The 24,175-nt window shown below is 41.3% G+C and overlaps 1 protein-coding gene across 1 annotated transcript in view; it reads right to left on the reverse strand.

Annotated features, from left to right (window-relative positions):
- COL6A6 (collagen type VI alpha 6 chain) overlaps positions 1–24,175 on the reverse strand; it is a 104,075-nt gene that overhangs the window by 56,627 nt on the left and 23,273 nt on the right. The window contains exons 5-18 of the mRNA XM_074945576.1: positions 22,959–23,519; positions 21,087–21,644; positions 18,294–18,869; positions 14,394–14,960; positions 11,187–11,536; positions 11,013–11,091; positions 9,818–9,963; positions 9,186–9,278; positions 7,039–7,092; positions 4,928–4,999; positions 4,800–4,826; positions 2,533–2,577; positions 2,396–2,449; positions 1,198–1,260 (exon numbers count right to left, since the gene is read on the reverse strand). Of these exons, the coding sequence (XP_074801677.1) occupies positions 1,198–1,260; positions 2,396–2,449; positions 2,533–2,577; positions 4,800–4,826; positions 4,928–4,999; positions 7,039–7,092; positions 9,186–9,278; positions 9,818–9,963; positions 11,013–11,091; positions 11,187–11,536; positions 14,394–14,960; positions 18,294–18,869; positions 21,087–21,644; positions 22,959–23,519 (3,245 nt within the window). The remainder of the gene's footprint in view (positions 1–1,197; positions 1,261–2,395; positions 2,450–2,532; positions 2,578–4,799; positions 4,827–4,927; positions 5,000–7,038; positions 7,093–9,185; positions 9,279–9,817; positions 9,964–11,012; positions 11,092–11,186; positions 11,537–14,393; positions 14,961–18,293; positions 18,870–21,086; positions 21,645–22,958; positions 23,520–24,175) is intronic.

The raw sequence follows: 24,175 nt of genomic DNA on the forward strand, positions 1-24,175 counted from the left end.
ATATCATATCCCCATGCAGATCTGAACAGAGGCTTATGCTCCCTGCAAGTTTATTCACTTTCTAGTGCACCATAAGTGAGGTTCTGAGATCAGATTCACATCCTTAATGTTGTGATCCTAAGAGCACCCCAATGCCAAGGGGCCCCGTGGTACAGAACTAAGTCAGCTGGCCTGGCCACCTGTCTACACCTCACACATAATATTTATCTAAAAAGTGTCTTGGAGCATATCATTTGAAAACAACACTCTGATGATTAATATCACTGTGAAATGTAAGTAATAAAGCTGTATGTGAAATTATGGATACTCTCTGATATTATGTTTTAGAATCGGTCAACAGACCAACAAGGCAAAACAGTTTTCCAGACAAAGAAGAACAGCCAATTCCTCTTGGACTCAATTGCAATCAAGACAGGTGTGGCCAAGAACAATGGGCTGATTATTTGCATGAAGGATCACAGGAAGATCATTTGAGCTTCCAGACTTTGAAAACAAAGATAAACTGAGGATATAAGCAACTACTAAAGACTTTGGGGTATCCATCACATAGGGGAAAAAGGGGAGCAGCACCCTTTGAGTTCATGAAAAGTGGATCTTCTTGGCCCAGGAGGCAAGAGTAGCTGGAAACGGACTACAGGGGAGAAACGTGCTTAGACAATCATTGCAACTTTCTGAAATTAAGTTGTAGTCATTAGAAAGCAGGTTTGGTTTTGTTTGACTTGTCACCAAGCTTGTCTCCTCTAGTCTTACTTATTTAAATCTCTGTTCTTTGTTAATCAACTTATTCTTGTTTTATTACAAAACCATCTCAGTGCTCTGTATTAAACTGAAGGATAAAATCCCTTAGCCAAACTACCAGGCTGGTATGTGTTCTGCTCTTTGGAGGCAGCAAACGTGACACTTGTGTGAGGATCCCGTGAGAGGGTCTGGACACTGCAGGGGAGATGGTTTTGGGGAGATGCAGGACTGGAAGGGCTGTTGGTGTCACACTGCAAGGAGCAACCAGGCTGGTGGAAGCCAGGGTGAGGCCATTGTGTTGTGACCAGGCTGCTGGTGCCAGGGCTTTGAGCCAAAGCTGCACAGCAAAGAAGCACCCAGGGTGACACAATCCCTCCCTCCCTTACTGCTCTGGGTGAACCCCATAGAGTCATAGATGTATAACATAGAATAGATTTGCACCTAGGAAAAAAAACTTACAGGATCTCCTTGTAAGCCCCTCTCACCACGCTCACCAGGGAGTCCTCTTGACCCTGGACTGCCCTGAAATCATAAAATGGCTGAGTGAGAATCTGAACAATCATTTTCCTGCTGATGTTAACAAAACAAGAGACAGGAACAAGTCCCAACATTTTAATACAGAATTATAAACTCCCCAGGTTCAGGGCTGTTTGCATCCAGGATTTTGTTTAATCTATTAAGTCACAGGCCTTCACAAAATACAGTTCCAGACGGTGGATTTGATTTGGAACACCTCCAAATTTTGGACGAGCTTGGCTCTTAATGTTGGTTCCCGCTCATATGTAAACAAAACAGCAACAAGTTCTCTGAATTTTCTTTTGACACAAAGGAAAAAAGCTAACTGCAATTTATTAAACTTAAAGCAATTACTACAATTGTAATTAACCATGTTCAGTAAATACATTCTAAAACAGGATGATCTTCAGCTGCCAGATTCCCCAGCATTAATGTTTGCATGAGAAAATAAAATTGAAATGTAGGTTTTGTTTTTCAATCAAGAGCTTGAAACTCTTATTCAAAATGAAAAAAAAAAAAAAAAAAAGTTACCACTTGCTAATGTTTATTTAAGAACACAAGAACTACCATATGGTCAGACCAATGGTCCATCTAGCCTTGTATCCCGTCTCTGACGGTGGCTAGGACCAGTGATTCAGGGGGAGTGTACAGAACAAGGTAGTTGAGTTTTGCTCAGCTCAGCACAGCACTCTGCAAGGGACGACATACCACCAAATAACCTTAACTCTGCATTAAGGTAGTTTTTGCCACTAAATATAGATCAATTCTGACCCTAAAGGGGAGTTTTTTGGTGTCAAGAAATGATATTTTCAAATTCTACATTTGTTCTAACAACGCTGACGTAGAAACACTTCGTATGGAACAACTTTACAATGGACATTTTCAAGCAAAAAAAATAATACCTTAGAGATTATTTAGAGACGGATCACCCCATTTCTAATGCAACACGAATTATGACTACAGTGTTCTGATGCCAGTTCTAATAAGTTGAAATACATCAGTAAATTTGTGGTATCAAACCATTTCCCCTCTCCAGGTATTTAGTTAAGTTTTTTTTCGCCACTGGGACAGCCTCATGAGATACCTATCTGATTGCTCTCAAATTCAAACCTTGACCAAATAAGATAATAAAAATCATTACCGTGTAGCCTTGGTCTCCCTTTTCTCCTGCCTTTCCTGGATACCCAAGTGATCCCTTAATGAAAAGAAAAAGTAATGTTTTCTCATTTAAAAAACATTCGTTGATGTCAATAGAAAATGAGAAGCAAAACTATTTACCTGCTCTCCAGTAATTCCATCAATCCCGTTGTCCCCATCATCTCCCTGAGGTAGCAAAAGTGATAGGGATTATATAAGACCTATTGATCTAAATAACCAGTATGTGCTCTCAGTCCAGCAAAGATGGTGTCCATGTGAACTCCTGTAGCTGACCATAGAAGCCAAAGTCATTGATAGATTTTAAAATATACAAATTAATGCTTAATCTCTCTCATTTCTTACATCTGCCCTAAGTACAACAGTAGAATAGACACTATGGCCAACCCTCAAAACAGGCTAAAAAGGATTAAAACCCTAATAGTACACCCACTGAAGTCCCTGGCTCTCATGGACTTTAACAGGATCAGAATAAGGTCCTAAAATAGTTCATCTGCACATTTATTTTCCTTTGATGCTCTGGGCTATTGGTCAACTTTAAGGGTCCAGATAGACTTCCAGAGCTAAAGTGACCACTAAAAGGACTGAGGGGGGAAGAGACCGACGTTAAGCGTATTTGCCAATAAAAAGACCAGTAAGCTGAAAGTCAAAATGATACCCAACTTTTATGTCATTCCAGTACATTTTTTTCCTTTATGTCACGTGGAAGCTTTAACAGGGACATGGTATTTTGTTTTTAACGACTCTTGTGTTTTCTTGACTGTAAAACTGGTGTCTTAAAAACACACGCAATACATAGTCACCCTGCATAATTGCTAACAGGGTGCTGGCACCATGTGGCAATGGTCACGTCAAATTATATTTTCAGTAACGTGAATATTTCTATAATTCAATGTAAGCGTGCTGCTGTATGGATTATGTGGGACACTGATATTGTTGACACCAATATTATTAAATTGCAAGGAATCTGACCAGATATGACGTGTGAGGTTTTGGCAAATGTGTTACAATTTGCCAAGTATGATCATCTTATTTATATGTTTGTATCACCTTTGTATCGTGAGTTATAGATATGAAGACATATCTCTATTTCCAAACTTGTGCTGTTTTTATGGATGACACCTCCAGACAGATTGGCATCAGCATGGCCTAGCCTGTTTGATGGCCGTTTGACTATACAATGAACCCACTGAAAGGAACCAGGGATGACACCTTATGACTCAGCAAGGCATATAAGGGCATGCCTATGGACAGAACTCTAAGGTTTTTCCATGCCATGTGCTGGACAGCTTGTGTTTGAAACAAAACTAGTACAAGCCACATGGCAAAAGAAATTTAAAAGGCAGCTGGCTGCATCATCCTCTCCTCCATTTTGTCTTCAATTCTACTTCTGGCCTCTGCAGTAACTTTTCTAAAACTGAGGCTCTGAACAAAGGACCGAATGACCCATCCAAGCTGTTGATGTTCCAGAGGGAATTTCAAGGCAGCAAACTTACTAATACTGCTAAGAACCTGATATTTGGACTTTGAAGTCTCTGTATGTATTTGATTGCTTCACCATTTTACAACTCTTCTTGTTCTCTCTTCTTTCTTCAGAATAAACCTTTAGTTTGACACACTAAAAGACTACCATGCTGCCAGCCATTTTGGGTAAGATCCAAACCTATACTGACCTGGTAACGTGGCTGGCCCTTTGGGGTCAGAGGAACATTTTGTATAGGTGAGCAGAGTTTTAAAATAACTCACTGGACTGGACTTAGGTGCTGACTGGGAGCCAGAGAACTGGAATGCAATAAAGGGGGCTGTGTGATTTTTTTTTTTTTTTTTTTTTTGCTTCTTGATAACCAGTGGGGAAGGATCAGAAGCACAGTTTGTGACTGGTTGGTGAGTTTACTTCAGTGTTAACCACTAGTCTTTGGGAGAACCTGCTCTCCTTTTTGCAGCCTGCCCTGACCGTGGCATTTCCAGTGAGGGCTGCCTTAGGCACCATGGGTCACAGTAAGTTTTTACAATCTTACTGCAGAAAGCAAACGCGAATCCCTAAGCCCTGAATTAAACACAAAGATAATTTGCAGTGTGATGAATCCAAGAATCACTTAGCACTGGATTTTATTCTCTTGGGAGTCAACAAAACTACTCCTGGGTAAAGATCACAGGATCGAGCCTTTAAACAGCATCAGACTCATACCAAAGATCTTCAAACTTAAGGATACTTACACTGAAAGATGAATTAAGACAACATGTCTATATGAAGGTCAGGGCGTACCTTTTCTCTTCTCCCTCCTCCTTTAATGCACTTTTATTTCTTATTTATGCTTTCACCCATCTCACCTGATTTGTAGTCAAATCAACACAAAGTTTTTCAAAAAATAAGTGCATCAGTACTGTACCTTTTTACCAGGTATTCCTTGGTATCCCTGAAAAGAATGACAACAAATATTTGTTTGAATGAGGTAAACAAAAAATAAATGCAAAGACATTTTGCGGAGTTAAAATAATGTTATCAGTAGATTCTTACTTTAGGACCTTTACTACCATCACATCCCTTATTCCCTTGCTCTCCCATTGGTCCAGGCAGTCCTCTTGAACCCTGAAAGAGAGAGAATGAAAAACACATCTTAGTATATCCTGCCTAGAAAATGAAATATGAAGTTTGTAAGGAGAGTGATCATGTGTTTGAACGGGGGTGACTATATTCATGATATGATGTAATACTAGAAAGGGAGCATGTATGTTAAGGAATATGGTAAATCTCTGAGAAAGCCCCGCATAAACTAGATGTTTCAGAAGCCTGAGCAGACTCAGATTGAGCTAAGTGCTTGTGCAGTTAAAACCGCTGTAGTTTCTCTCCGGAGTGCTTACAAAAAACATTACAAGCTTCTGATATAGATATACATGTATTTACACTTGGTATGAAACTGTAATATAATCACTTACATAATGCAAAAGAAAGTACTGAATTGAAAAAGCAAATTGACAATTAATGTTGCTCACCTCCACTATAGATAGCGGTGGGGCACTTTCCTTCATTCTGCTCTTAATACTACTCTACTTAGAGAGTTCCTGCTTGCAGGGCGCAGGGGGGGAGGGCCAGAGGAGGAAGAGGGTGTTGCTGCAATGAAGACCTAGGCCCACTGGGCAAAAAAGCATGGAGTGATCATTTTTCTTCAGTGAGCACAGTCCAAAGGCCAAATTCTGCTCTCAGTTACACAGAAGTATGGTGCGGTGCAGAAGCCATGCTGGCTCTACACCCTCGTGGGACCGTCCCACACTCCCCCAGAAGGGCAGACGAGGGCAGAGTATACTCGCTTTGCACCACCTGAGCAGTGCAAAGCAAGTGGGGCTGTGAATCTGCTCCATAGTATCGTGACCCCAAATTAGACATTAAATACATTCTAACTCGCCTCTTATCACGTGCTACAATAGTTTCTCTGGCGTACTTCTCATGTTGCTACTCATGCAGTTCTACTTGTCAGACCACATTCATGCACTGTGCTGGTATTTTCCATCTTAGTGCACCCATGCACTTTCGGCTACAAGCAGTAACCCAGGAGCCACACAATTAACAGATATGGTTTAAGGGAGTGGAAAATAGGACGAATTATATTTGTGCTTATCTGTTGTGTTTCTTAATCTGAAACAAATAGTTAAAATTGAAAATACTGTTTCTTTTTATTGGGCCTGAATCACCACTACGTTACTCAGTTTTATGCCCATGTAACTACATGGGTTACACACTGGAGTAATCCAATAACCAATCAAGCCATGTATATGGAAAAACAGAAGGCATGAAACCCAATTATTTATAAATGGAGTGGTGCACATTAGAAGAAAATGTTTCCTAGCGTCTTTTTTGTGCCATGTGCTCTGTCTCAGTAGCTTGCAGACATCAAAGATTACATAACTGCATACTATGGGTCCAATAGTGAATGTATCAGCATCCACTTGCATGCAAATGCTTACCTACTTTGCATACTATTGGGGATGATATTTTCACACACAGCTAGATAAGTTCCTAACTTAATAGGCACCTATAAAGGAATGCACGTGCACCAGTTTGTACACATACTTTGCATGTAAGTATTTAGTTCACTTGCAAATACTTGCCTACTTACTTGCTGAAAATTAGGTTTTTCTCTTTTCCCTTTGCTTATTGAATCTTTGAAAAATAGGTCTGGAAGGTACCTTGAGAAGTCATGAAGTCCAGCCCCTGCACTGAGGCAGGAACCAAGGGAGGGAGGAATTATTTTAATTTCTAAATATTCTGAAAAAATATAAGCCTTGAATTCTCATGTAGACCAACAGGATTTTAATCAAGAATTTATGTAAAAGTTTCTCCAAGAGATCCCCAAGTTTTTAGAAGTTGGAAAGAGAAGGAACTATATATTACCTACAATTCTAGAGTATTAAATATTGACAGAGTGCTGAATCTTGACAGTTTCTTAAAAAAGATATGACAATTTTATTTTAATCAGAATGATTTCTTTGGTATCAAGATTAGGAAATCCCCCCTTCCCCATCAGGTTATTACATTTTTTTTTAAAATACGGACCCCAAAAAAAGTCTTTATGGGCACCTAGTTTTGAAGTATTTTTTCTTAGTAAAATGTAGTCAAATGTTATAACTTACCGGCTCTCCCTCTTCTCCTAAGTGTCCTCGACTGCCTTCTATACCTTTAGATCCCTGAAATTCAGACAGTAAAAGTGAAGATTAATACTAAAATTCTCTTTACTTTAAAAGGTGAAACTATTAAGGATTGTCCTGATGGGTTACTTTATTTAGGAACGGCTAAAAGTTTGCAAAAGGCAGTTTTATTCTGTACATTGCAAACTTCATTCCTTTGTTGATTGTGTCTTCAAAGCACTCTTTAAAAAAAAAACAAACAAAAAAACAAACACTGGAGAAATGGGTTCAGCAAAGCAGGATAAATGGATAACCTGCAGGGAGAAATCATTTTAATTTCTTAATATCAGCTTTTTAGGACAGAGGTTCTCAAACTGTGGTCTGCAGACCACCAGTTGTCCGCGAGCTCCATTCAGGTGATCCGCGGATAGTTCCCTCTAAGGTGCGCGCCTGGGCAGCCACACACAAGAGAATGAAGGGCCACCCACCTAATTAGTGGTGCTGCGCAGGCATGGCTCCACTAATTAGGTGCCTGGACCCTGGAGAAGATGCACATGTAAGGTGAGGTGGTAGCCTGGGGGGAGGGGGGGGAATAGCAGGTAGGTGGGAGGACGCAGTAGGGTGAGAAGAGGGGTAGGGGGAATTTGGGATGTGCAGATCTGTGGTGGCCAGAGAAAGGCGACTTTCTCCAACTCAGGGGCTGCTGCGGTGGGGGGAGACCCCCCCCAGTCCCAACTTGGGGGCTGTCGCAGCAAGGGAAGACCCCCCCACTTCCCAGCCCCAACTTGGGGGCTGCCATGGCGAAGGAGAGAGGGCACATCAATTGCATTAGAAAGGTAAGACTACTGATATTAAAATAGGAGTTGTGTGCATTTGTAGAACAAAAAACTATAATTAAGATTTTTTTTAATATAGAGCTTTTATCCAAAGTGCTTTACAATAGTTAGCTAATAAACAACATTTGGGAAGATCATTAAGTGGTCTGCTGAGACCCCCAGCAATTTTCAAGTGGTCCACACAAAAAAAGTTTAAGAACCACTGTTTTTAGAATAATAAAAGCAGCATCTAAGTCACCTAAAAGAGTATTAAACATTAACAAAGTGTGGAAACTGGACTTTTTTTTTTTAAAATGACAAATTTTTAAAAATTCAAATAAAGCAACCGGAGAAAAATCACTATCTTCTTTAGGCATTACAACTGGTTTGATTTCATACAGCTAGACTTACCAGAGCAGGGGTGGGCAAACTTGATCCGAGGGCCACATCGGGGAATAGAAATTGTATGGCAGGCCACAAATGCTCACAAAATTGGGGTTGGGGGGCGGGCTCTGGGGTGGGGCTGGGGATGAGAGGTTCAGGGTGTAGGAGGGTGCTCCGGGCTGGGACTGAGGGGTTTGGAGAGCGAGAAGGTGATCATGGCTGGGGTGGGATGAGAGGCTCAAGTGACTCCCAGAAGCAGTGGCATGTCCCTTCTCCGGCTCCTATGCGGAGGTGCGACCAAGCTGCTCTGCATGCTGCCCTAGCTGCAGGCACCACCTCTGCATCTCCCATTGGAGCATGTAGGGGTCGGAGCGGGGCCATGTCGCGGCTTCCGGGAGCCACATGGTGTGGCTCCCACCCCAGCGCCCTGGCTGGAGTGGGGCTGAGCCGCATGGTGCGGCTCGCAGACTGGATTAAAATGGCTGGCAGGCTGGATCCAGCCCGCAGGCCGTAGTTTGCCCACCCCTGTACTAGAGTATATTTTTTCAGCATGGTTATGCCAGTCAGTAGTATACCCAGTCTATTTATGCTGTGAGTATTTTATGTTTGTTCATTGCAGATTTTTTTTCCACCCCCCTCTTAGGAGCCAATTCAACTTTGGAATTATTTTTTTAAAAAAAGATCTCATGTTGTTTGGTCTACCTAGCTACTGCCTCTCGGGGAGGTGGATTGCCTACACCGACGGGACAATCCCTCATCAGAGTAGGGAGCGTCTATACTGGAGCACTACAGCAGCACAGCTGCAGGATTTTAAAGTGTAGACAAGCCCTGAGAATAGATACAGGCAAAGGCAATAAAAGTCTTCCTATAAAGCTTCATCACTTGAATTTTCCTGGACTTGGCTGGCCCCCGTATAATTACAATCCAAATGAAAGGTCACAAAAACATTCTTACTTTATTTCCTTGTTTCCCTCGGAGTCCCATTCCACCTTCCTCCCCAATGCACTTGCAAAAAACAGCGCAGCATGTCCTTTCAGCAACGTTAGTCTCGAAAAAGAGGAAGAAACTACATGTGAAACTTCATTTTTCATTCATACTTCCCTGATCCTGAGCACATTTAAGACATTGAGAGTTTTGCATTTAATTCAGGAGCAGCATGATTGTGCCTTACATTCTACAGGCTAGATTCTCAGCTGTGGCTAAGCAGCACTCCGTGCAGCAGGCCTTTGCAGCACCCTGATCCTATCTGGCAACCAGGGCTGGTTCCAGGCTAAAATTAGAGCAGCCTCTTCTCTTTCCCTCCCCCCCACACCAGCCACACTCCTTGCACCAACAGCTGCCAAGCTAAGTGGGCTGCTCCAGTACCATGAGAAGATTCTCTTACACAGTGAGAAAAGTCAGCTGGCTGAGCAAGTTGACTCTAGGCCTGTCAACAGTGTTGGCACAAAGCAGCCCGAGCATACCAGAGAATCTTGCCCTCTGACTATTGTATTCAGTTGTGAGCCTTATTTAGTTCTTTAAGAAAATGACTAGGGCCTTAATCAAAACTCTAACTAGACACACTGGAGCTTCTCTGAATGACTTACCACATACTTGGACAGTGCTTTGGCAATATTTTTCATGCCAATAGTTAATTCAGTCATGTATTCAAATCCTTTTCCAAACTCAATGTACTGAAGCTCATCAAATTTAGAGGCTCCTTCCAGAACAACAGTTATCAGTGCATCCAATCCTATTTAAAATATTGACCATAAATGAGCAAAAACAAACAAAACATTTATCCAAATGAATATTGTAGACAATTATTTAGTTGATAGGATCCTTGCATGTATGAATTCAGATTATTATTATTATAAGGGTAAAAATAAAGATTATAGATTAGAGAATGAAAGTCATGATTTATCTTCACATTTTTAAGAGTCCATAATTAATTTATAGAAAATAAATGGGCCAGTGGCAATCTGGAATCACTAGCAACCATGGAATGAATTCTCTGTGTGAAGCTTGAGCATCAAAGAACATGTGACCACTGTGGCTGTCAGCACAATTATTTCCAGAATATTTTATCCTTTCACCTGAAACCAAGTTTTTAATTTTCAAATAATACTGCCTTGTACTAAAATTGAGTTTAAAGCTGAAGAGAAAACACACACTGGGCTAGATCATCAGCTGAGGTAAATCCAAAAATGGAATAAAATAGATTGAAAAATATCCCAGTATCATGGCCAGAATTTTCAAAAGAGCTCAGCTCCCACATTTAGGACTAGATTTAAAAAACCAACAAAAACAAAACAAAAAAACCCCACCACCTCAGCTCCCATATATACACACCAAAATAAGTGGCCAGATTTTCACAAAAGCTCAGCACATTGGGTACATGTGAGCACTTTCGGGAATCAAGCCATCAGCACCACAATCCAAGGCACTACATGCTCAGCCCTTTTGAAAATCTGTTCCCAGTGAAAGGTGCTGAGCAAATCTGGTGCTTTTCCTATATTTATTTCATGACCTTGTACCACTTGTTGATGCTTGTGGGTTATCACACCACATCATCATGCATGGAAGCTTCATGACAAGGCAAACAAAAAGCAATGTTAGAGAGAGCCACTAATTCAGAGTGCTATGTCCTATCTCCATATCCTGGCTGCTAAAAGGGAAGGCATTTTTTCTTCTGTCCCTTTTTCACCTGCCTTTCTTCAGCTAAAGAGCTTTGGGTTGAGTAACACTCTTACAGATCCTCTCAAAGTAATTTAATTTAAATATTTGTCCGCTTTAAGATACCTTTTTTTCTGAGTTCTTCTGACTTTTGTTCAAGTTCTTCTACATCTTCATCCAAACCATCTGAAAACACAAGTAAAACCTAAAGAGAGAGAGAAATCACAGGAAGTCAAAAGCAGAATTAAAACAAAAGAACTTATTTTTGGTCCAAAGTCTTGGTGTAAGAGACTAGGTTACCTTCCTTCTATTTTGATCATCAGCTTTGCTTGGAAATGTTTTCCAGAGTGACTCCAGGAAGTTGCCATTGAGATGAGATGGTTGGTCAATCATGATATTTCTCAGGCTGTTCAGTATTTTCTCACTGTCAAATTGGAACTTTGAAGACACGGGTGTAACTGTGTTGTTCAGGTAAACAGCCACACTGCTCTGTGTCTTTGTCCCTACATTGCAACTCAGACTGCTTAGGGATGTGAGGGCTTTTAGAATGTTAGGAAGATATGCTTTCAGCTGGTACTGTCCATGGAATAAATGGTCACCTCTCTTTTGTGAGGAGATGTCAAATCCCATAACAATATCCACAAAACAAGCTATAATGGAGAAGAAAACAAAATATCACAAATTAATGCACAAACAAATTTAGGTGGAGGAACAGAGAAAAAGAGGGGGACAGAGTTTAAGCTAAAGAATCATGATAATTGTAGAATTCAGTCAGATACGGACAGGAAAACAAGACAACAGTTGGTGGATAGAATATGTATAGAGAGGTCCTTAATGTCTTTAATCCATATCAGAGCCAAATTCACCCTGAATTCATCTTTTACACCAGCAGGATTATTCCAGGGATGAACTTGCCTCAATATATGTACTTCTGCTGAAAAGAAAAGGCAGACACTTTCAAACATAGCAATTGTAATTAACTTAAAAAGTATTTTTAAGTTCAATTATTTTTTCATCTGAACCATTTAACAAATTTTACTCTTATTGACGTCCGTGTGAATTTTGCTGTTTACTTCAATGGGAGCAGAACTAGTCTCAATTTCATGTTAGTCCCCATCCCCAACAATAGTTAAACAGACTGAATTTTTTTTTTTTTTTTAAATAGTGCACTGTGTTGGAAGATGGTTTAAGAGTTAACGATGCTGTACTAATAATCTGTTCAATACACCTAGAAGTCATACTGACAATTCTGTCTCACATGTAGGTCAATACTAACAAAAAGGTTGGAACACCTTAAATCAAGATGATTTTAAATGACAACTTAAAAAATATTGATTTAAGTTAGGTTAAGCCTTTATAAAATTAATTTGAAATTTTGTGCTATTGCAACTTTAGAATAAAATTTATAATGTACTTGATTGTAAGTGCTGCTTTTTTAAATGCCAGTGCTGGTGGGGTATCTTATTTGAGTTTTACAAAACTGCTATAGGCAAAAGAAAAGTACTAAAAATTAAAACCCTGATTGTGCAGGCATCTAAGAGGTATCTAACTTTACTCATATGAATAGACAATGAGGCTACGCTTTTAAATTTAAATAGATGCATGAGCGCTTGTATTTTTATGAAACACGTCTTAGTGACAGTACCACTTCAGAGCAAAACAGCTTCTGTGTTAACACTGAGAAGTTATTTAGACTTTCAGTACATTAACAGTTATTATGAACTTTTATTTATACAAATGGGCAATTTTTAAAAAAAAAAAAAAAATCTTAAAGTTAATTACCTAAATATGAGCTTAAGGATCAAAGAGATTTTCAAGACCACAAGTCCTAGTGGCTCCCAACTGCAACTGCTGATGGAGGAGTACAGCCTGGTCAAAGCATTTCAGTTTCTTGACTTATGGAAGTTCAGTATATCCAAGATTGTGTTGGTTGTAAATATAGCTCATCTATTTTGTGTCGAGTTTGTGTTGTTCTCACAGTAAGGGTTAATGGAGAACTGGAATTATTTTCTGCATAAATGAGTATTTTAAGAGTGAAATCTCTCAATTGAAAAAAAGTCTGTGTAAAACCTCAAATTCCAACAGTTAGGAAACTAATTGGAGAAATAAAGTATAAAACATCCACTTTAGCAATTTAAAGCTATGAAGTAGGAAGAAAGTAAAGAATTTGCAATGTGTAAATAAAATATATGATTCAGTTTAAAAGGTTAAAATCAAATATTCAAATGTAGATTCTTGAAAAAAAATACAATATGGTATGCCTGCACCTTGTGAACAAATCACTTATTTCTTTTGCCACCAATTAAGTCTTCCTAAGTTCTTGCTACTGCCAATGCTACTACATGACAGGGTTAGAGCAGCTGCACCCCCACACCAGAGAAAGAGGGCAAAGGCATACAGGGAAAAGGAAGCAAGTGATACTCTTCCCCAATCTGGAGATTTGTTTTCATTAGTCTCAAGCTCTAGGACCTGGCTCTAGTGAAAGAAAAGGAGAGAGCAGCTCAGTGCTCGGTCAATGGCTGTGAGGGCAGAGAAAGTGCCAGCCCAAAGAGGAGGCGAAGAGTAAAATATCAGGCAAGGAAAAGGAAAATAAACTCCTTTCTTCAATGGGAAAGTAAAAAGGAGGCTCCTCTGAGCCAATGAATTGCAGGCTGAAAATCATAATAGCTGTAGCAAGGGGATCCAGATACCCTAGAAGCAAAGGGAAGACGCACAGGGGTTGGGGGGGGGGGGGAGTTGACATAAAGGCATATAAGCTGAAGGAAAGTGATTGTAAAGGATCAGAAGCTCTGTTTTCAAGGCAGTGGAGGTTAGTTGGCCAGATTCTGCCTTCTGCCAAGATCTGCTCAGTACAAGAAAGGAGGACTGGCCACCAGGGAGCTTGTTACGACTTATTAGCATGGCTCTGTCCCAGCATGCTTTGACTCGGCCCAAAGGTGAATTTCTATTGGCTGGGCATAGCAAGGACCTGCAGTCAACTTGATGTCATTCCTCTGTCTGTTTGGATGAAATACAATAACTTTTGAAGAGGCATCTGCTAAGAAGGCAGCTTCAACCAAGTCTGTAATTACTTATCTCTCAGACAAAGAAAAAAGAATGGTGAGGGGAGAAGAGGAAGCTAGGGGAGCGGGATCCTGCCAGGAGGATTGGGTTGCAGTGAATCCCTGAAATAAAGGGGGATGGGAGAGAAGCAAGGAGCTTGACCTACGGAAGCTATAAAGTGTGCGACCCCCTAGTTAATTTTGGAAGTAGGAGCAAAACAGGTGCAGCCATGTGTGTGTTACAGGAGTATGTAAACAAAGCATTTTCCCTGCATGTTCCAACCAGTAATTTTGGGCCAGAGTAATTTATAAATGCTGTAGCTAGAAAACTCAAACCTGGCTTTTATTAGTCCTCAGTGATGGTCAAAAAAATATATAAGTTTGAAGAAAAATAGCTCTAGAAGTGGGACAGATATAAGAAGTCAGGATTGAAATCTGAATTTCCCCCTTATTCATTTATACTTACTTGTAGGAACAACAGGTTTACATAGGTCATCAACTAGTCTTTTTTTAATAATCTTCAGCTCTTTGAAATCATGAACAGTGTACTTCCTTTCCGAGACGCCAGCTATTTGCATGAGCTGTGAGTGATCAATATCCCCAACTCCTATAGCATATATATGAACACCTTCCCTTCTCAGATCTTCTGCTGGTTCAGCAACATCATCAAACGACTTCCCGTCAGTGACTACCAGCAAAACTGGTCGGACATTTCTTGTTACTCTTCTGCTGCGTGCTGGTGCAAAGAATTCCTTCACCTTCCTAAGTGCAGCTCCAATTAAAGTGCGAGTTCCTGTCATCTGTTTAATGTTCTGAATTTGCCTGTTCAGTTCTGATTTGCTCTGAAAAGCACCCAGGCTGAATTCTCTTCTATACCTGTCACTGTACTGGGCAATGCCAATTTCAACGTTGTGCTCATAATCAATCTGATCTATTATATCTTCCGAGAAATTCTTCATCCTGATGAAGTCATCTGGTTGTATACTATTGGAACCATCAATCAAGAAAACAAGGTCTGCTCGAATTTCACACTCTGAAATGGAAAAAAAAAAAAAAAAAAAAAGAGGAAAATTAGCTTATTATTTATATAGTGCTCATAACGTGCTGGGCTCTTCACAGATAAATAAAAGACAGGATCCCTGCCCTCAAAAGAGAGTTTTCAGTCTAAACAGAGACAAGACAAAACAAAGTGCAGACAAACACAAAGGAAGTGGGGAAGGTGAGAGCAGGACAAGGCTTACAAGTACAAGACTGTGTGATTACTTTGGTGGTTCTGCACACATCCTGTTGATTCACTTGATGTGTATTTTTATTACATGGAAATAATCACAATCCTACTCTGAATCCTATTTGGGTTTTTTTTAAGATCACTTTGGGGAGAGAATGAGCATGAGGGAGTGTGGAGAGGAAGACTGAGGGGAAGAGGAGGAGGAAAGCTCAAAAGGAAAAAGAGAAGGAAAGAGGGATAGAGGCTGGCTGACATCCTACAGCAGAATGAGTGTGGTAGTTGGAGAGATGGAAGGAGATAAGGACAAACAGCAAATCAGTTGGGCAATCAGCAAGTGTAAAGGCAGATCAGAGTTTGTATTTTAGAGGACAAAAATTCTGATAACATGAGAACACGGATTGGGGGTGAGTGAAGGCACTTCCCACCTGTTCCCTGCTCTGCTACTGGCAAAATGAGAAAAGTTTCTGGAGCTGGGGCTTTAAGAACACTCCAAAGCTCCTCCTGCTGTTTTTCTAAGCGGTCAGGGAGATGTGGCTGTGAGCCCATATTCCCAGGCATCTCCTGCTTGGATCCGGCATGGGATGCGGATTTCTGTTCCTCACTGGTGGGAGCAGAGCTCCATGGGGTGAGGTTTTTGAGACTGGAGCAACAGTGGGCTGTTACAGGCTCACACAGAACTTGTGGGGAGGAACAGAGATTCAGGAGAAGGACATTGCTGAATACAGGGGAGCTTGGAGGAGGTTCCAGAAGCAGAAACCCTCCGAAATATTTGTAAAGGGACAGGCGTACAAGCATACATAAAAACAGGGCATGTAGGGGGCAGCCTAATTCTCACAACAGGGAAAGCAGTCTGTGCAACAACTGGATGCTAGCATGGAAGGGCCCCCCCAAATAAGCCAGTGAACTGCAGACCTTACACATTCCAGCAGGTGTTCTGCTATTGTCCTCAGATAACAGAATGGATTAGAAGAACCTCAACTACTAGGCTTCAGGAGACCCAACTCTTTACTGGACTTTCCCCTTATGGCCAAGTTAACAATGGTCATTGTTGTAACTGACAAAGCCTTGTCTACACTGGTGGCGGTGTGTAGGATATGTGTAGCTACACATCACATCACTGTGAAAAGCAGGCTGCATCAACACTGTACTGGGTAACTACACCTCAGGGAAAAGGCTCTCACAGAGGGGAAAGGCTCAGGCAACAGGGAGCTGCCAGAGCATTTCCTCACTGCCTGATGCTTGCTAGAGCCTTTCCTCACAAGAGGGACACTATACTGCTAAAAATAGTGTCGACTGGGGAGGCACGACTCGGGCACATAGAGAGTATAGGATACATGCCCTAAGATTCTGGCATGTCTTTATTTTCCTTTCTGTCTCGTGCTCTTTATACCTGGGGTAGAAAGGCATGCAGCGTATGTACGCTGCACCCCACTGTCAGCGTAGATCTAGGTTAAGGTGTTGCAATAAGAGTATGCATGGACCTTTCCTCCCAGCTGTAGTCAACTATTCGTTCACACAGGCATGCCTCCGAGTGCTTCCTGGGAGCCCTCCAGGACCTAGCCCCTATAGTGCTTGCCTTTGAGGCGCAGTACAGCTGTCACACTACTGACTATCTAAAGAAGTTTGGTGGACAGTAGCACTCCAGTAGCCCCAGAAGGGGAGGTTGATTACAGTCCACTCTGACCCAGGGCACCGGTCAAATAATACAAACAGCAATTTGTAAATATTCTTGTGACTAAATACATTCACACTGATGGTATCCATAGAATCATGTTATTCATTGTTTGCAAGTATTCCAACAGCTTCCAGACAAGTGAGAAAGCTGTGGGAGTCACAGGAGTACCATGAATTTTAATTTGAATGCTCATCTGAAAATCTATACTAGAAATACATTGTTACTTGTTATTCTTAATTCACCTGTAAAAAAAGGTTACAATCATCCAATCAGGGAGCAGAAACATCATGTGACGTATGTTGGCCCACTAACAGTGCAAATAATGAAGAGAAAATAAGTGAACAATTAGCAAAAAGCCCATAGGGTCACTGTAGCACAGGGCCTGCTCACTGCCCCCTGGGCAACCCCTTACAGCCAGAGATCATTCTGCAGCACCCTCACTCTGTTATCCACCTTCCATGGCCCTTTAGATCTCATAGTTCAAAAGTGGTTCCAAGAATCCCCCCAAAGACATCCCATTTATTGAGTCCTCTGACACATATTGGTCCTGTAGGCCCCAGGCAGTTCAAGGTCCCTCTCCAGATTAACACACAAACTCACACAGTCTTCATCCCAGCTGACCTTTACAGTCTCTCTCCTGCTTGTCCAAGGTCTCTCCCAGGTCTCACTGCCTAGAGACCTTCCTCCAACTTCAGCTTTTTTCCCTACTGACCCAGTGCCTTTACAGGAGCCTTCTTGCTCCCTCCCTGCAGTCTATAAACCTAATTACAACTTTCTCTCCCACCCCTCTGAAGCTTCCTGTTTTTTTTATTCTGCCAGCTCCTGATTCAACCCAGGTGTGGTTCATCCTGCGGACAGTCAATGTAAAACTGTCTCACAGCCCGCCAGTGGATTACCCTGAGAGGCTGCAAGTTGCCTACCACTGGACAAGAGGATGCCACTGTGCAGTTTGCATGGTGTAAGTTTCCTCATAATTGCCACTGCATTTTGATTGCCACTTGCAATTGTCCCCATCTGCCTGTTCTTGCCTATTTCCTCAGCAGAGCTCATCAACCAGGCCAAATCATGTGCTTTTGTGATGTATGTAATTGATTAGACTAGTTGTTGTGGGGATAGGCAAACTGAAACCTGACCTCAGGCCTTTCGAAGTGAAAGGTTAGTGCCCTAATTTTACCCTTATGAAAGTTGTGAACCTTCACAGACTAACAATAATATCAACTATTTAACCAATGAAAATCCTCAGTTGTAGGATCAAGTAAGGATAAACTTTAAGAAACTTCCCTTTTTGCCTATAGCTTGGCTTGCTAAAGAGAAAAGAATACCATAAGGAAGCTAGGTAAACAAATGAAGCCATACACATTGCTTTGAAATTTTAGAGATGTGTCTCCCCATCTTCACCAATTTTTAAATAAATTGATGAGGAAAGTTTAAACTGTATAGAGTAGTAAAAAACAAACACTTACCTGGTTTTGAATCACCACATATTTTTTCTGATATTGCTACAGATGTGTTTTTGAGTCCTTCAAATGTACCCACATAGTAATATTTGTCTTCTGATCCGGCCATGGCCAAAAGCTCATCCGATTTTGCTCCTTCTATCCCAACAGCATAGATAATAATTCCATTGTCTCTTAATCTCTTGGCTGTGTCACCAAGCTGTGCTTTATCATGCGACTCACCGTCTGTTATCACTATAAGAATCTGTGGAACTCCCTTGCTTTTGCGACTGCCATGCTCCTGAGCAAACAGAGCTTCCGAATAGTCAATTGCCTTGGCTGTATACGTTGAACCTCCTTTAGTTACGTCATTCTGGATAGCCTCAACAATCTCGGATTTTGCTGTGTACTTATTAAGGTAGAAAAACGTTTCCGGTTCATCAGAATATTTTACAGCTCCAAACTGAACTCTATCTGGAGCGACATCAGATTTTTTCACCAAGGCAATCATGAAGTCTTTCATGGTTTGGTATTGTAAGGGACTTATGCTCCCAGATCCATCTATCACAAACACAACATCTAATCTTTCTATCCTTTTGCATTCTGTAAAAGAACAAATGACAAAACAAAAAACCCAAACAGATAAGTACGTACGGACTCTTACTGAATCTCTCTTACTAGTCCCTTTGTATTCGAGCAAAGCTTGTGAATTTGGATCACTTTTTGGAGGCAGTAACACAGCTGAACATCCTATGTTAGGCATGTTTTGGGAAAATCCATCAGTGCACAACAGAAGAGCCTAACCACTAATCCTAAAATAACTGATAGTTTCAACTTAATCTAAAATCCAGAGGGACGGGGGGGGAAGAAATGAATGGTAACACAACAGAATGGGATCAGGCTAGATGATCGTAATGGCCTCTTCCGGCCTTAAAAAAAAAAAGAAAAAACCTATGAATCTGTATTCTAATAGAATACAAGCACCAACTAAAAGCTTGTGTTTTCCCCCCCAAAACATATTTTAAGATTTTCATTGTTGAAGTTAAGTCAAATTTCTGTGACCCTTGTTCTACAGAGTCATCACACACACAGTTTTATGTACTGTTTACTAATGGAAGTGAGCCAAATTCTGCTGCCATTTGCATCTATGCAACCACACTGAAATGCATGGAGACCCACCAGGCATCAATGATAGCAGAATTTATTTTGTGCTTTGGATCTATTGCAATTTTTTTTCTGTGTGTAAGAAAGATGTTCAATTTGGAGACTGAAGCCCTGCCACCCCTGCACAGCCCCCAAGGCCCTGTGTTGCAGTGACCAAAAAGGGCTGAATGGGACTCTTGTGAAACCCATTAAAACTACTCCTAAACTAAAGATCAGCATTTATGACGAGGAGATGGGAAGTCAATACCTGATTAACAGTTTCATAAGGAGGACGTTGTAGCTCATAAACATGGAACAAAATATACACCTTTCAGGGCATAACACAGTGGCAGGTTTGATCTGTTCTCACTTTGTGACAGCAAAAATGTGTTTTGTGCAACTGGATAAGTGAGTGCAAAAAAGACCCAGATCTCAGTCCTGTAAGCCCCTGAAATGGAACATGCAATGTGCAAAGAGGAGGGAGACTCCTTGTGCTCTCCCCAGCCCTGTTGCACAACCATGTATGGGGCCAGGCATAACCTGGCCCTGGGCTATTCCATTTTTCAGGTTCTTATACATCAGCAAGCTGTGCAATGTTTGGATAGCAGCCTCTGCAGGGAAGTGTTTGCACAGATGGTTATCATTCTATTTTAGTCTATATAGGTTCTTATACTGCAATCATCACCTTAATATGCCTGTGTACCTTCCAGCCATGTATTAAGCAGTGTGTGTTTTTTCCTCTCATCTTCTCCCCAGGAGCAAAAGTGTGTTTAGTGAGTTGTTTTGAATGTCACCCCCACTCCCCATATATTTATGTTAGAGAAGGCCAGGTCAAAGGAAAACACCTTGCACTTGGAGTGGAAGGTGGAGAGGTTTGTGACGGTCCTTAGTTTCTGTGAGAGTTCGTTTCACACAGTCCTGGACTGGGCCCCCCAAAAATTAGTAGCATGTGGTACTCACTACCATTTTCATCTATCTTTACACTGTTTTATGCCTCTTTTGCACCTATTTAAATGCTTCTGTCAACACATTTTCTTAAAAGCCTTGGCTACATTGGGTTTGAACCGCATCTGGAACCCACACTGAAACTTGTAAATATGGTTCCAACAAAAGTAGTTTCCGGTGCTGTATTGCTGGCAACATGGATAGGGGCCAGACTCTGTGTGTGTGTCTGTGTCTATCAGGTAAATACAACCTATAGAGCCCATTTCTGCCCTCATTTACATGTGTACAATTTCTGTGACTTCAATAGAAGTTGTTCCCTTGTAAATGAGGGCAGAACTAGGCCATTAGTGTAAACAAGAATCAGTCCCCAAGGATGTTTTACACTGCGAGAACACCACAAAGAAGCCTTAGTATAAGTGAGAATCAGATTCTTAGTCTTTTCTTACACACATTAGCATACATGTACTTTTAAAATATTATGAAATTTATATTATTTGTTTGAGAGAATATAGCATCTTTGAAAGCTAGTAGGACAGACCTCCTGGTACTGTGATCCAAATTCTACCTTCATTTTCTCGCATGCTTCTCATCCCTGTAGGCATCTCCAAGAGAAGATGGCATTGCAAGGAGAAAGCATGCCTGTTTATTTACTTTATTACAATACTCAACTATCTGGACAGAACAAAATTCCTACACAGACTGACATGAATTATTGAAAATGGCAGTACTTACCCTCATGAGGCCTGCATATTCCAAAGATGATCTCATCTTCTATGTGCTTCAGAATATCAAACTTCTCAACGTAAAAAACCAGCTCATGCTTCCCGCTAATCTCTTCCAGCTGATTTTTATTTGCATTAAACACCCCAATAGAGTAGATAACAACACCTTGATCACGTAGGTCTCTTGCTGGACTTTTTACTTCATCCTGCGCTTCCCCATCTGTTATCAGGATAAGAATCTTTTTAACAGCTGGACGTGCACCTTTGGGAGGCTTGAAATAATCAGCCACAAATGTCAATGCGCTTCCTATTAGTGTATTTTCCCCTATAAGAGACATTCTATCAATAGCAGTGAAAATGTCACTTTTTGAAGAATATCGGTCAAGCTGGAATTCTTCCTTGTTTGTGCCACTGAACTGGACAACCCCAACCTGCACTCGGTCTGCGCTGATGTCAGATTTGTTCACCAGTTCTCTCATAAAGTTTTTCATTTTCAAAAAGTTCTCTGGTCCTATGCTTCCAGAACTGTCCACTAGAAACATGATGTCAGCTGTCATTTCTTTGCAGGCTACAGAAGAAAACATTTATATTAGTATAACCCAGGCTGTACCTTAAAAATAAGTAAATAGGCTTAACTGGGGCAGGATGGTCTGGGATAGATGGGTGGGTACTAAGATTTCTGGCTGTGCTGGGTAAATAGGGGAATAAGGAGGTAGGTGAATGGATGGGTGGGTGCTGTCTGGAGAATAGCTGGGTCAGGGAGCCTAGGGCCAGTATTGGGCCCTCTCTCACATGCTGTTACTGCCCCCTCCTCCGGTTGCTGCCATGAATTAGAATCTACTAGGGAGCAGCTAGAAGTGAGGCAGAGAGGTCACCCAAGTGTCACAGTAGCTTCCAGGAGAATCAACTGCAGAGCTGTCCCTGCAGCCTGACTGGGTGCATGAGGATCCGGATGGGCTGAGCACAGGTGTGACAGGGCTGCTGCTTGTGTGAGTGCCACTCGAGTTGCATGACACTGGACAGCACTGCTATAAGTTTAGTAGGGTTGCTAAGGAGAGGTTTGCTAGGCACATGCATTTACACACACACAGGAGAGATATTGTTGTCTGAGCCACTTCCATTTCCAAACAGAAAAAGATTCTGTGGTTCACAAATCAATAGAGGCACAAAAGATTCAGGTGTTTACAGCTGTGTATAAGCATATGACACTAGCATTCTAATAATGTACCTGTTAATCACAAACACCAACTTGACATAGCTCACTGCTAGAGAATTTAGCTTGCATTTGTGTTCCTCTTACTCTTTGATTGTGTGGTGGGTGGATGGTGGGTGGTGGTGGGGTTGAAGGCTATTGAGCATTACAGTCTTACAAAGACAATGATCTTAAATGCCATCTTGCCTGACTGCAGACTGATGGTAGGGTTAGTGCTCTGTGGGCACCTGAACAATTCATGACACAGGTATTTACACTGGGACAATAGCAACACAACATGACAAGTTGGAAAACACACTACTTGATGTAGGACTACCCTCTTCAGTTGAAAAGCCATCTTGTTTGTTACAAAGCTGAGGGAAAAAAGGAGGAAGGAAAAGGAGTGCTTTGATGCTCTGATTGAAACCAAATAAAAATACCCTTGCTTTTTTAAAGCATATGATGAACATACACATAATGGATTTAAGAAAGAAAACTGCATTATTTATAATTGGCTTGCAGACAGCCATCTCAGTTTGAAATGTGCCCAAAGTATATTTCTACATTTCAGTGATTCAGGCTGGAGTAATATGCTTATGTTTTGAACTTGAAATTGCTTGTTATAGAAGAGGAGGCACCGTGTTCAATTAGCACTCTGAGTTCAAAAGGCAAAATCAAAATTTTCCTTACCTTCTCCAGAACAGATCCCTTGAACAATTTCATTTTTTATGTTTTTCAAAGAGTCAAACTCATGCACAAAGAAAGTCCTGCTCTCTGACCCTGCAATCTCATGTAGCTGTGCTTCATTTGCATGTTTTACACCAATGGCATAAATATTAACCTTCTCATTCCTCAGGCTCTCAGCAGGCTCCTTCACACTGTCATGTGACTCCCCATCGGTTAGGACAATGAGGTGACAAGGCACCCTGCCAGCTCTCTGCTCCCTTGCCTTTTTGAACAGTGGCTGCATGAAAGTCAAAGCTTCTCCAATATAGGTATTCCCATATATTTGCCTAATGTTGTCAATGGCCGTCTCTAAATCGTTTGTTTTGCTGTATTCATGAAGTTCAAACTCCAGTCTTTTGACATGTGAGTACTGCACGGCTCCAAAGCGAACTTTATTCGGCCCTATGTTAAACATTTTAACCACTTCCTTCAAAAATTTTTTGATGTCTCCGAAGTCATTAGGATGAATACTTGTTGAGCCATCAATGAGCACATAAATATCAGCTTCCTCTGTGTCCATACATCCTACATGGAAAAAGAAATTGTATACAGCATTAGTGCGAGAACAAAATTTAAAGAGAGAGAAACACTGAGAGAAGCACCAAAGCAGATAGACATGTAATTAGGGCCCAGAGTCAACCAGTATTTATACAATGACACAAACCCAGGTGGAGTTCCACAGCGGCAGAAAATCTGCCAGAGAGTGAGGTGATCATGGCGCAACGTGGCTGCAACCTCAATGTAAAGTAACAATGGCTTAGAAATGCTAGTTATTTATCTTATGATACCTGGAGTTCTTCAGGTTATGTGATCCCTATCTGTACGCCACTCGAGGTGTGTACGCACTCCATGTGCCTAAGACCAGAAGATTTTTCAACAGCAGTGTCTCTTGGTCCACATCAGTGCCCATCATCTCCTTGTGCTCCAAGTCGAGGGCATAAGGGACCACATGGACTGATCACCTCTCCAGTTCATTTTCTACCATGAATAATCCAAGGAAGGAATCAGAAGCAGAGTGGAAGGAGGGTGGATAGTGGAATACAGATCGGGACCACAAATCTTGAAGAACACCAGTTACTGTAAGGTAAGTAACCAGAATTTCTTCTTCAAATGACAGTCCTTATGTGTATTCCATTCAAGGTGGCTCACAAGCAGTACTCAATGGTGCAGGGAACCCTGAT

This window comes from Natator depressus, chromosome 2 (genome assembly GCF_965152275.1).
Source record: "Natator depressus isolate rNatDep1 chromosome 2, rNatDep2.hap1, whole genome shotgun sequence".
Taxonomy (NCBI): Eukaryota; Metazoa; Chordata; order Testudines; family Cheloniidae; genus Natator; species Natator depressus.